The sequence below is a fragment of the Pelodiscus sinensis genome, chromosome 17 (genome assembly GCF_052426305.1).
Source record: "Pelodiscus sinensis isolate ZL-2025 chromosome 17, ASM5242630v1, whole genome shotgun sequence".
Classification (NCBI taxonomy): domain Eukaryota; kingdom Metazoa; phylum Chordata; order Testudines; family Trionychidae; genus Pelodiscus; species Pelodiscus sinensis.
In genome coordinates this window covers 35,680,173-35,692,544 of record NC_143068.1, presented here as the reverse complement: position 1 = coordinate 35,692,544, position 12,372 = coordinate 35,680,173, and the positions used below count along the sequence as shown (strand labels likewise).

At 73.6% G+C, this 12,372-nt stretch overlaps 1 protein-coding gene across 3 annotated transcripts in view; it reads right to left on the bottom strand.

Moving 5' to 3' along the window:
- Positions 1–12,372, bottom strand: part of LOC102453690 (uncharacterized) — a 31,230-nt gene that overhangs the window by 18,622 nt on the left and 236 nt on the right. For all 3 annotated transcript variants that reach the window (XM_089769774.1, XM_089769777.1, XM_089769775.1), the window contains exons 2-6: positions 7,110–7,256; positions 5,612–5,752; positions 2,341–2,547; positions 1,598–1,756; positions 179–322 (exon numbers count right to left, since the gene is read on the bottom strand). In XM_089769774.1, the coding sequence (XP_089625900.1) occupies positions 179–322; positions 1,598–1,756; positions 2,341–2,547; positions 5,612–5,752; positions 7,110–7,256 (798 nt within the window). The remainder of the gene's footprint in view (positions 1–178; positions 323–1,597; positions 1,757–2,340; positions 2,548–5,611; positions 5,753–7,109; positions 7,257–12,372) is intronic.

The following is a 12,372-nucleotide window of genomic DNA, read 5'->3' as shown; positions in this document are numbered from 1 at the left end:
CCCGCACCCACAGACACGGCCCCGCCTCAGCCGCTGTCCCTGGCACCCGCCGCCTCGAGGACCCAGCTGGGAGCTCCTGGGGGGTGTCGGAGAGGGGTCCCCGGCCGTCACTCATCCTGATGCTGGCTCAGCCGGGGGGGGGGGGGGGGGGGCTGGCTCCACGCTGAGCTCCCCTTACCCCGCACCGGCTCCAGGCAGGTAAAGCCGCAGCTGATACGGCAGCATTTCTCGCTTCCCAGGCACTCCCTGTCCCCCGAGCAGCTCCAGAAGCAGGGGTCCAGCACGTCCTTCGGGGCCTCGGCAGGGCACAAGCCGGGTTTCTCTGGAGCACGAGGGGTCACGGGCAGAGATGTGAGATGGGGCCCCTCCCTCAGCCCCCACCCCTGGCTGCCCCCTCCCTCAGCCCCCACCCCTGGCTGCCCCTTCCCTCAAGCCCCTGCTCCGGCCTTTGCCCCTTCCCTCAGCCCCCTGCCCTGGCTGCCCCCTCCCTCAAGCCCCTGCTCCGGCCTCTGCCCCCTCCCTCAGCCCCCTGCCCTGGCTGCCCCCTCCCTCAAGCCCCTGCTCCGGCCTCTGCCCCCTCCCTCAGCCCCCTGCCCTGGCTGCCCCCTCCCTCAGCCCCCACCCCTGGCTGCCCCTTCCCTCAGCCCCCACCCCTGGCTGCCCCTTCCCTCAAGCCCCTGCTCCGGCCTCTGCCCCCTCCCTCAGCCCCCTGCCCTGGCTGCTCCCTCCCTCAGCCCCCTGCCCTGGCTGCCCCCTCCCTCAGCCCCCTGCCCTGGCTGCTCCCTCCCTCAGCCCCCTGCTCCAGCCCCTGCCCCCTCCCTCAGCCCCCACCCCTGGCTGCCCCTTCCCTCAAGCCCCTGCTCCGGCCTCTGCCCCCTCCCTCAGCCCCCTGCCCTGGCTGCTCCCTCCCTCAGCCCCCTGCTCCAACCCCTGCCCCCTCCCTCAGCCCCCACCCCTGGCTGCCCCCTCCCTCAGCCCCCACCCCTGGCTGCCCCTTCCCTCAAGCCCCTGCTCCGGCCTCTGCCCCCTCCCTCAGCCCCCTGCCCTGGCTGCCCCTTCCCTCAGCCCCCACCCCTGGCTGCCCCCTCCCTCAAGCCCCTGCTCCGGCCTCTGCCCCCTCCCTCAGCCCCCTGCCCTGGCTGCCCCCTCCCTCAGCCCCCTGCCCTGGCTGCTCCCTCCCTCAGCCCCCTGCTCCAGCCCCTGCCCCCTCCCTCAGCCCCCACCCTTGGCTGCCCCTTCCCTCAAGCCCCTGCTCCGGCCTTTGCCCCCTCCCTCAGCCCCCGGTCTCCTTGCCGCCCCCTGCCCCTCTGTGCCACCCACAGCCCCTCTCTGCCCGAGGGGAGAGTGCCACCGGGCCGCGGGCGCCTGCACATCGCTGCTCTCCCCAGGGCCTGGGGGTGGCAAAGCCGCGCCCGGCAGCAGTGCCCGGCGGGGGGCCCTGGCGGACTGGGGGCCTGTGGGCGGCAGGATGAGGCCGGTGCTGGGGAAGGCGCCGGGTAGCGGTTCATTGGGGGCTGGGCAGAGGCCGTTGGCGCCCCGGTGCCCTGATGGGAGGGTGGCCCCGTGGCTCTGTGCCCGGGCTCTGCGTGGCGGGTACCTTCCTCGGGGACCACGCACTGGAGCTGGCACAGGTGGTAGCAGCACTTCTGCGGCCCCGGGCAGGTGGAGTCGTTGAGGCAGAGGGCGGGCTCCGTGGAGGGGCACTCGACCAGGCTGGCCGGGCAGGTGCCCGGCTTCCTCGGGCTCCAGGGCGTCCCTGAAACAGAGAGGGGCCCTAGGAACCGCGCCCGGGGGCAGCGACCCCCCCACTCTGCCGCTGCCTTCCGCTAGCACAGCGACCCCCTCGCCTCCCGCCCCTCGCTCGCTGGGGCAGACACTGGGGCACGCGCCCTCCGAAGGCTGCATGTGGGCACACACTGCCCAGGGCACCACGCCGGCTGCCCGCCCACGGGGCTGTGCCCCCCCAGGGCGCGTGGAGGGGAACGCGGGCGCTCTGCAGCGCGGGGTGCTCGCTCTGCTACGTGCTGCGGGTCCAGACCACGTGGCGCAGCGGCTCTGAGCCTGGGGCCTTTGCTCCTCGCCAGGCAGGCGGTGCCAGGGCTCCGAGCAGCCCCTTGAGGGGTGCCAGGCCTGGCTGGACCCGGGGCTCGTCGCTCAGTCCGGGGGGGCTGCCCCCTGCCACTGACCGGGGGTCGGGGCTCCACCCAGCACGGTCTGCAGGCGGGGCACCAGCAAGGCCAGGGACTCGCGAGGTGTCGGGGGCTCTGGGGAGACAGTCCTCGCCTGGGGCCGGTGACACCCCGCTCCCCCTGGTGCCCTCAGAGCCCGGCCCTGCTTCACCTGCAGCCTGAGGGGTCCAGGCTCCCTCTCCGGGCGGCGCCGGCGGCAGGGGGGTGCTGAGGGGCCCAGCTTGCGGGGCAACGCACTCCAGGCCACAGCCGGTGAAGCAGCATTTCTGCTGGCCAAGGCACCCCCGGTCGTCCCTGCAGCGGTTCGGGCAGGGCCGCGGCTGCAGCACCTTGTGCTTGGGGCAGGCGCCCGGGGAGGCTGGAGGGAGGCAGAGCCCAGGGTGAGCAAACGGGCAGGTCCCTGCCAGAGAAACATCCGGGGGCAGAGCCTGGGCAGGCTGCCCGGGCAGCCAGGGGGCTCTTGGCCCCAGGAGCAGCTTGTGGCGGCTCGTTCCTCGTGGGCTCCAAGCCAGTCCCTGGCCGGGAGCTGCAGGAGTTTGGACCCAGATAAGGCCTGGGGTCAGGCCGACCCACCTCCCCCAGCAGCCAGCTGCTTGCCAAAGCCTTCGCCAGGCCCTTGCTGCCCGCACACGCCAGCCCTCGGCACCAGGTTCCCTCGAGCACGGGGGGGGGGGCTGCTCAGGGCCTCGGGGTACCGGGGACTGGCCAGGCGCGGGGTCCGGGCACACCCGGCCTCCACAGGGGAAAGACGCTGCCTGTTCTGGGCACCTGCAGGGCCAGGGGCCGGGCTGCAGCGATGGGGGTGCGTGCCAGGCCGCCCCTCCCCCTCTCCGGGGGCGCTCCTTGCAGAGCCCTGCCAGGGTGACGGGGGGGCAGAGTGCACGACAGGGCGCCAAGGCCCGGAGAGCGGGGGGCATCGCGGCGGCCCCGGGCTCTGCGCGGCCCCTGCACCCCGGGAGCCTGCAGCCACTGCCTGGGCACCGGTTGGCTGAGGGACGGGGGTGGGGAAGCGATTTCCAGCCTTCAGGAGCAAGGCCACATTGGACCACAGTGACCCTGTTTGCACAAGGGTCCTGTGCCAGCAAACGTGCCTGATTCACCTCGTCAGAGCACAGCTGTTAGTGCCAGGGGCCGCACGAGGGGCACACAGCTGTTAGTGCCAGGGGCCGCACGAGGGGCACACAGCTGTTAGTGCCAGGGGCCGCACGAGGGGCGCACAGCTGTTAGTGCCAGGGGCCGCACGAGGGGCGCACAGCTGTTAGTGCCAGGGGCCGCACGAGGGGCGCACAGCTGTTAGTGCCGGGGGCCGCACGAGGGGCACACAGCTGTTAGTGCCGGGGGCCGCACGAGGGGCACACAGCTGTTAGTGCCGGGGGCCGCACGAGGGGCGCACAGCTGTTAGTGCCGGGGGCCGCACGAGGGGCGCACAGCTGTTAGTGCCAGGGGCCGCACGAGGGGCGCACAGCTGTTAGTGCCAGGGGCCGCACGAGGGGCGCACAGCTGTTAGTGCCAGGGGCCGCACGAGGGGCACACAGCTGTTAGTGCCGGGGACTGCACGAGGGGCCGCACGAGGGGCACACAGCTGTTAGTGCCGGGGGCCGCACGAGGGGCGCACAGCTGTTAGTGCCAGGGGCCGCACGAGGGGCGCACAGCTGTTAGTGCCAGGGGCCGCACGAGGGGCACACAGCTGTTAGTGCCAGGGGCCGCACGAGGGGCACACAGCTGTTAGTGCCAGGGGCCGCACGAGGGGCACACAGCTGTTAGTGCCGGGGGCCGCACGAGGGGCACACAGCTGTTAGTGCCGGGGGCCGCACGAGGGGCACACAGCTGTTAGTGCCGGGGGCCGCACGAGGGGCGCACAGCTGTTAGTGCCAGGGGCCGCACGAGGGGCGCACAGCTGTTAGTGCCAGGGGCCGCACGAGGGGCACACAGCTGTTAGTGCCAGGGGCCGCACGAGGGGCACACAGCTGTTAGCGCCAGGGGCCGCACGAGGGGCGCACAGCTGCCAGCGCCGGGGGCCGCACAAGGGGCGCACAGCTGCCAGTGCCGGGGGCCGCACGAGGGGCGCACAGCTGCCAGCGCCAGGGGCCGCACGAGGGGCACACAGCTGCCAGTGCCGGGGGCCGCACGAGGGGCACACAGCTGTTAGTGCCGGGGGCCGCACGAGGGGCGCACAGCTGTCAGCGCCAGGGATCGCACGAGGGGCGCACAGCTGCCAGCGCCGGGGGCCGCACGAGGGGCGCACAGCTGTCAGCGCCAGGGATCGCACGAGGGGCGCACAGCTGCCAGTGCCGGGGGCCGCACGAGGGGCACACAGCTGCCAGTGCCGGGGGCCGCACGAGGGGCGCACAGCTGCCAGTGCCAGGGGCCGCACGAGGGGCGCACAGCTGCCAGCGCTGGGGGCCGCACGAGGGGCGCACAGCTGCCAGTGCCGGGGGCCGCACGAGGGGCACACAGCTGCCAGTGACTGGCTGCACGAGGGGCACACAGCTGCTGTGACTGGTTGCACGAGGGGGCACACAGCTGCCGTGACTGGTTGCACGAGGGGCACACAGCTGCCGTGACTGGTTGCACGAGGGGGCACACAGCTGCCGTGACTGGCTGCACGAGGGGGCACACAGCTGCCGTGACTGGTTGCACGAGGGGCACACAGCTGCCGTGACTGGCTGCACGAGGGGCACACAGCTGCCAGTGCCGGGGGCCGCACGAGGGGCACACAGCTGCCAGTGACTGGCTGCACGAGGGGGCACACAGCTGCCGTGACTGGTTGCACGAGGGGCACACAGCTGCCATGACTGGTTGCACGAGGGGGCACACAGCTGCCGTGACTGGTTGCACGAGGGGGCACACAGCTGCCGTGACTGGCTGCACGAGGGGCACACAGATGCCGTGACTGGCTGCACGAGGGGGCACACAGCTGCCGTGACTGGCTGCACGAGGGGCACACAGCTGCCGTGACGGGCTGCACGAGGGGCACACAGCTGCCGTGACTGGCTGCACGAGGGGCACACAGCTGCCGTGACTGGCTGCACAAAGGGGCACACAGCTGCCGTGACTGGCTGCACGAGGGGGCACACAGCTGCCGTGACTGGTTGCACGAGGGGCACACAGCTGCCGTGACGGGCTGCACGAGGGGCACACAGCTGCCGTGACGGGCTGCACGAGGGGGCACACAGCTGCCGTGACGGGCTGCACGAGGGGCACACAGCTGACCGTGACGGGCTGCACGAGGGGGCACACAGCTGCCGTGACTGGCTGCACGAGGGGCACACAGCTGCCGTGACTGGTTGCACGAGGGGCACACAGCTGCCGTGACTGGCTGCACGAGGGGGCACACAGCTGCCGTGACTGGCTGCACGAGGTCCAGAGCAAAGGTCCGTGGTGCATGCGCTTAGCCCCTCGCCCTGCTCCCGGCGGTTTACCTGGCTCCGCTCTGGTGCACTTTTTGTGGCAGCCGATGGTGCAGCACTTCTGGTCCGGGGAGCACTGCGTGTCGTTGAAGCAGCTCACCAGGCAGATGGTGCTCAGGCCGGGCTCTGGCGCGGGGCAGTAGCCAGGGTGCACTGGGGAAGAAGGGGAAATGAAAGGGCCCTGTGGGTTGCTGCGCCGCCCTCCAGCAGGCAAAGGCCCGGCCAGGGTGGGGCCACACAAAGCCCCAGCTGTGGGGCTGCCCCATCCCTGCAGCTCCTGCCCCCTTTGCTACTCGGGTGTCTGGAGACAGGCCCAGGAACAGCCGGCAGGAAAAGGCAGTCGGCCCGGGGAGGAGCCTTGGCCTTTTGACGGGGCCTGGGGTGGCCACGGCCGCTGAGCGTGGTAGCTGCCCGGGCGGGAGGAAGGAGCAGGCAGGGCGGGGAAGCTGCTCTGTGCCACGGAGACGCGGCCTGCGGCCCGTACCACCCGTGGGTTGGCTGGTCCCCCCGGCCGGCCCTGATGCTGCAGGAGCTACAGTCCAGCCCTGGCCAGCACAGCTGGGACATATCCCCCTTTGCCCGCCCACGGAGCCCGGGGGGAGCTGGGACCATCGCCAGCGCTGCGGAGAGCACCAGCCGCTCGGGGAGACCGCGGGGCCGGGCCTGCTCTGGGTCCTGGGAGCCGGGACCATCGCCAGCGCTGCGGAGAGCACCAGCCGCTCGGGGAGACCGCGGGGCCGGGCCTGCTCTGGGTCCTGGGAGCCGGGACCATCGCCAGCGCTGTGGAGAGCACCAGCCGCTCGGGGAGACCACGGGGCCGGGCCTGCTCTGGGTCCTGGGAGCCGGGTGTCGGGGCCAAGCTGTCCCGGGCCACGTGGCAGCAGGGGAGCGGCTGTAACCGGCTGTGAGAGGAGCCCGGGGAGGCCTGGCCCTGGCGGAGCGTGGACAGCCCTGGGGCGAGTGGAGAGCCCTTTGGCAGCGTGCAGCAATACCCAGGCCGGACCCTGGCGAGGGTGATGGGCCGTGCTGCCACCCGTGCCCAGAGAGCCATCAAGGCAGGGTGCCTGGCCCGCCAGCAGCAGCGGAGAAAGGCCTCTGAGCCGGGGCTGGGCCTCTCTGCACGGGGCCGGGGCCGGGGCCCAGCTGCAGTTTCCCATTCTCCAGAGCCGCTTTTCTTTCTGATTCCTGCCTCTCCCTCGCCCCTGCTCTGACACTGCCCCCCTCCCCTCAGTGCCTGATGCTCCAGAGAAAGGCAAACAACCCACCGGGTGTCTGGCCAGCTGAGCAGGGCTCGGGGGGGGGGGGGGGGGGACAAGTGAGTCCTGCCTGACCCCGCGGCGCTGAGCCCCCAATTGGAACGCTGATCAGTGCGCTGAGATCCAGTGGCAGTGAGTTCCGCAGGCCGCCACATCTCTGTGCAGAGAACCCCTTGGGGGTGCTACCTGAGCTGTCCCTCGGCTTGTCCGCGCCTCACTCCCCTCCCCCCCTTGCCGGAGTGAAGAGCCGTTACCTGAATCCGGGAGGACGCAAACTTTCCTGCTCCCTAAGTTGCAGCACTTCATGCTGCCCGGGCAGGACCCGTCCGAGAGGCAGTACTCCCGCGGGGGGCGGGAGGGCCCCTTCACTTCGGCCGGGCACACGCCCTCCTTAGCTGGGGCTGCACAGGAGACAGGAGCCCGGGTCAGTTGGGGAGACGGTCAAATTGCAGGGAGGGTCCTTCCGGCGCCCTCTAGAACCCCCCCCTGCCCCGGGACACCGGGTCCCGCCTGAGCCCTCAGCCCACGGCAACACCTGGGCCCCAAGCTGGGCTCTTGCTGCAGGGCCACAGAAACTGCACCCCCAGAGACGGGAGGGGGTGCAGGAACCCCTGGGGGAGGGAGGGAGGCGGGGAACCGCTGGGGGGAGGGAGGGGGACGCGGGAGCCCCCGGGGGAGGGATGGGGACGTGGGAGCCCCCAGGGGGAGGGAGGGGGACGCGGGAGCCTGCAGGGGGAGGGAGGGGGCGTGGGAGCCCCTGGGGGAGGGAGGGGGACGTGGGAGCCCCTGGAGAAGGGAGGGAGGGGGACGCGGGAGCCCCTGGGGGAGGGAGGGGGACGCAGGAATCCCCGAGGGAGGGAGGGGAACGTGGGAGCCCCCGGGGAAGGAAAGGGGGCGCGAGAGCCCCCGGGGGACGGAGGGGGCACGGGAGCCTCTGGGGGAGGGAGGGGACGCGGGAACCCCCAGGGAAGGGAGGGGGGCACAGGAACCCCCAGGGGAGGGAGGGGGACGAGGGGGCACGGGAGCCCCCGGGGATGGGAGGGGGCGCGGGAGCCCCTGGGGGAAGGAGGGGGGACGGGAGCCCCCGGGGAAGGGAGGGAGCTGCAGGGGTCGCTGCGAGGGACAGACGTGGAACATGGATTAGCTCCTGTGGCATCCATGCCCTTGGCCCCAGGCCCGCCCCGCCCGCAGGGAGCAGGGGATCAGACGTGTTTCTGTTGCAGGACAGACCAGCCCCCACCTCCGCCAGCTCGCGCCCCGCCCGTGCCAAGCCACCCACAACCCAGCTACGAGCGCCCTGAGACCGGCCCCACCTCCGCCAGCTCGCGCCCCGCCCGCGCCAAGCCACCCACAACCCAGCTACGAGCGCCCTGAGACCGGCCCCCACCTCCGCCAGCTCGCGCCCCGCCCGCGCCAAGCCACCCACAACCCAGCTACGAGCGCCCTGAGACCGGCCCCCACCTCCGCCAGCTCGCGTCCCGCCCGCGCCAAGCCACCCACAACCCAGCTACGAGCGCCCTGAGACCGGCCCCACCTCCGCCAGCTCGCGCCCCGCCCGCGCCAAGCCACCCACAACCCAGCTACGAGCGCCCTGAGACCGGCCCCCACCTCCGCCAGCTCGCGCCCCGCCCGCGCCAAGCCACCCACAACCCAGCTACGAGCGCCCTGAGACCGGCCCCCACCTCCGCCACCTCGCGCCCCGCCCGCGCCAAGCCACCCACAACCCAGCTACGAGCGCCCTGAGACCGGCCCCCACCACCGCCAGCTCGCGCCCCGCCCGCGCCAAGCCACCCACAACCCAGCTACGAGCGCCCTGAGACCGGTCCCCACCTCCGCCAGCTCGCGCCCCGCCCGCGCCAAGCCACCCACAACCCAGCTACGAGCGCCCTGAGACCGGTCCCCACCTCCGCCAGCTCGCGCCCCGCCTGCGCCAAGCCACCCACAACCCAGCTACGAGCGCCCTGAGACCGGCCCCCACCTCCGCCAGCTCGCGCCCCGCCCGCGCCAAGCCACCCACAACCCAGCTACGAGCGCCCTGAGACCGGCCCCCACCTCCGCCACCTCGCGCCCCGCCCGCGCCAAGCCACCCACAACCCAGCTACGAGCGCCCTGAGACCGGCCCCCACCACCGCCAGCTCGCGCCCCGCCCGCGCCAAGCCACCCACAACCCAGCTACGAGCGCCCTGAGACCGGTCCCCACCTCCGCCAGCTCGCGCCCCGCCCGCGCCAAGCCACCCACAACCCAGCTACGAGCGCCCTGAGACCGGTCCCCACCTCCGCCAGCTCGCGCCCCGCCTGCGCCAAGCCACCCACAACCCAGCTACGAGCGCCCTGAGACTGGCCCCCACCTCCGCCAGCTCGCGCCCCGTCCGCGCCAAGCCACCCACAACCCGGCTACGAGCGCCCTGAGACCGGCCCCCACCTCCGCCAGCTCGCGCCCCGCCCGCGCCAAGCCACCCACAACCCAGCTACGAGCGCCCTGAGACCGGTCCCCACCTCCGCCAGCTCGCGCCCCGCCCGCGCCAAGCCACCCACAACCCAGCTACGAGCGCCCTGAGACCGGTCCCCACCTCCGCCAGCTCGCGCCCCGCCTGCGCCAAGCCACCCACAACCCAGCTACGAGCGCCCTGAGACTGGCCCCCACCTCCGCCAGCTCGCGCCCCGTCCGCGCCAAGCCACCCACAACCCGGCTACGAGCGCCCTGAGACCGGCCCCCACCTCCGCCAGCTCGCGCCCCGCCCGCGCCAAGCCACCCACGACCCAGCTACGAGCGCCCTGAGACCGGCCCCCACCTCCGCCAGCTCACGCCCCGCCCGCGCCAAGCCACCCACAACCCAGCTACGAGCGCCCTGAGACCGGCCCCCACCTCCGCCAGCTCGCGCCCCGCCCGCGCCAAGCCACCCACGACCCAGCTACGAGTGCCCTGAGACCGGCCCCCACCTCCGCCAGCTCGCGCCCCGCCCGCGCCAAGCCACCCACAACCCAGCTACAAGCGCCCTGAGACCGGCCCCCACCTCCGCCAGCTCACGCCCCGCCCGCGCCAATCCACCCACAACCCAGCTACGAGCGCCCTGAGACCGGCCCCCACCACCGCCAGCTCGCGCCCCGCCCGCGCCAAGCCACCCACAACCCAGCTACGAGCGCCCTGAGACCGGCCCCCACCTCCGCCAGCTCGCGCCCCGCCCGCGCCAAGCCACCCACGACCCAGCCACGAGCGCCCTGAGACCGGCCCCCACCTCCGCCAGCTCGCGCCCCGCCTGCGCCAAGCCACCCACAACCCAGCTACGAGCGCCCTGAGACCGGCCCCCACCTCCACCAGCTCGCGCCCCGCCGATGCCAAGCCACCCACAACCCAGCTACGAGCGCCCTGAGACCGGCCCCCACCTCCGCCAGCTCGCGCCCCGTCCGCGCCAAGCCACCCACGACCCAGCTACGAGCGCCCTGAGACCGGCCCCCACCTCCGCCAGCTCGCGCCCCGCCCGCGCCAAGCCACCCACAACCCAGCTACGAGCGCCCTGAGACCGGCCCCCACCTCCGCCAGCTCGCGCCCCGCCCGCGCCAAGCCACCCACAACCCAGCTACGAGCGCCCTGAGACCGGCCCCCACCTCCGCCAGCTCGCGCCCCGCCCGCGCCAAGCCACCCACAACCCAGCTACGAGCGCCCTGAGACCGGCCCCCACCTCCGCCAGCTCGCGCCCCGCCCGCGCCAAGCCACCCACAACCCAGCTACGAGCGCCCTGAGACCGGCCCCACCTCCGCCAGCTCACGCCCCGCCCGCGCCAATCCACCCACAACCCAGCTACGAGCGCCCTGAGACCGGCCCCCACCTCCGCCAGCTCGCGCCCCGCCCGCGCCAAGCCACCCACAACCCAGCTACGAGCGCCCTGAGACCGGCCCCCACCTCCGCCAGCTCGCGCCCCGCCCGCGCCAAGCCACCCACGACCCAGCTACGAGCGCCCTGAGACCGGCCCCCACCACCGCCAGCTCGCGCCCCGCCCATGCCAAGCCACCCACGACCCAGCTACGAGCGCCCTGAGACCGGCCCCCACCTCCGCCAGCTCGCGCCCCGCCCGCGCCAAGCCACCCACGACCCAGCTATGAGCGCCCTGAGACCGGCCCCCACCTCCGCCAGCTCGCGCCCCGCCTGCGCCAAGCCACCCACGACCCAGCTACGAGCGCCCTGAGACCGGCCCCCACCTCCGCCAGCTCGCGCCCCGCCCGCGCCAAGCCACCCACGACCCAGCTACGAGTGCCCTGAGACCGGCCCCCACCTCCGCCAGCTCGCGCCCCGCCCGCGCCAAGCCACCCACAACCCAGCTACGAGCGCCCTGAGACCGGCCCCCACCACCGCCAGCTCGCGCCCCGCCCGCGCCAAGCCACCCACAACCCAGCTACGAGCGCCCTGAGACCGGTCCCCACCTCCGCCAGCTCGCGCCCCGCCCGCGCCAAGCCACCCACGACCCAGCTACGAGCGCCCTGAGACCGGTCCCCACCTCCGCCAGCTCGCGCCCCGCCTGCGCCAAGCCACCCACAACCCAGCTACGAGCGCCCTGAGACCGGCCCCCACCTCCGCCAGCTCGCGCCCCGCCTGCGCCAAGCCACCCACAACCCAGCTACGAGCACCCTGAGACCGGCCCCCACCTCCGCCAGCTCGCGCCCCGCCTGCGCCAAGCCACCCACAACCCAGCTACGAGCGCCCTGAGACCGGTCCCCACCTCCGCCAGCTCGCGCCCCGCCCGCGCCAAGCCACCCATAACCCAGCTACGAGCGCCCTGAGACCGGCCCCCACCTCCGCCAGCTCGCGCCCCGCCCGCGCCAAGCCACCCACGACCCAGCTACGAGCGCCCTGAGACCGGCCCCCACCTCCGCCAGCTCGCGCCCCGTCCGCGCCAAGCCACCCACGACCCAGCTACGAGTGCCCTGAGACCGGCCCCCACCTCCGCCAGCCCGGTCCCCTCCCGAGGCAGGGACGCCCACTGGGACTGTCCCACTGGCATGGTGCCCGCTGGCCGGGATCTGCCACAGCCCTTCGGCTGGAGAATCGGGTCCCAGGGAGACGCCAGCTTAGTGGCACCATGCGCCCCGGAGCCGTTTCCCTCCCCGCCCGTCTGTCCTGTGTTTGGCCGCAGCCCGGGGCTCTGGCAGGCAGGCTCCGGGGCCGGACGTGCCTGGCTCGCTCTTAGCCTGCCTTCCGTGGAGCCACGCTCTCTGCTGCGCTCCAGCCCCACGGGGCCCCCCAGTTGCCAGCTGGACTCGGGGCCTTGCTCCCAGACGCCGGTGGCCGTTGTGGCTGGGCACAGCCTGGCCTTCGAGCCCACCGCCCTGCAGAGCACGGGAGACCGGCTGGGCCAGGCCCCCGCAGCAGGAGGGCGCAGGCTCTCGCTCCCTGGCGGCTGGTGAGTCCTGCCCGAGCACGGCCAGGGCGCTAGTGGGGGGAGCCCAGCGGCAGAGGGGTCTGTGCCTCGCACGAACCGGCTCCCGACAGCAGCCTCTGCCCTGCAGCCTCCCTGCGGCACC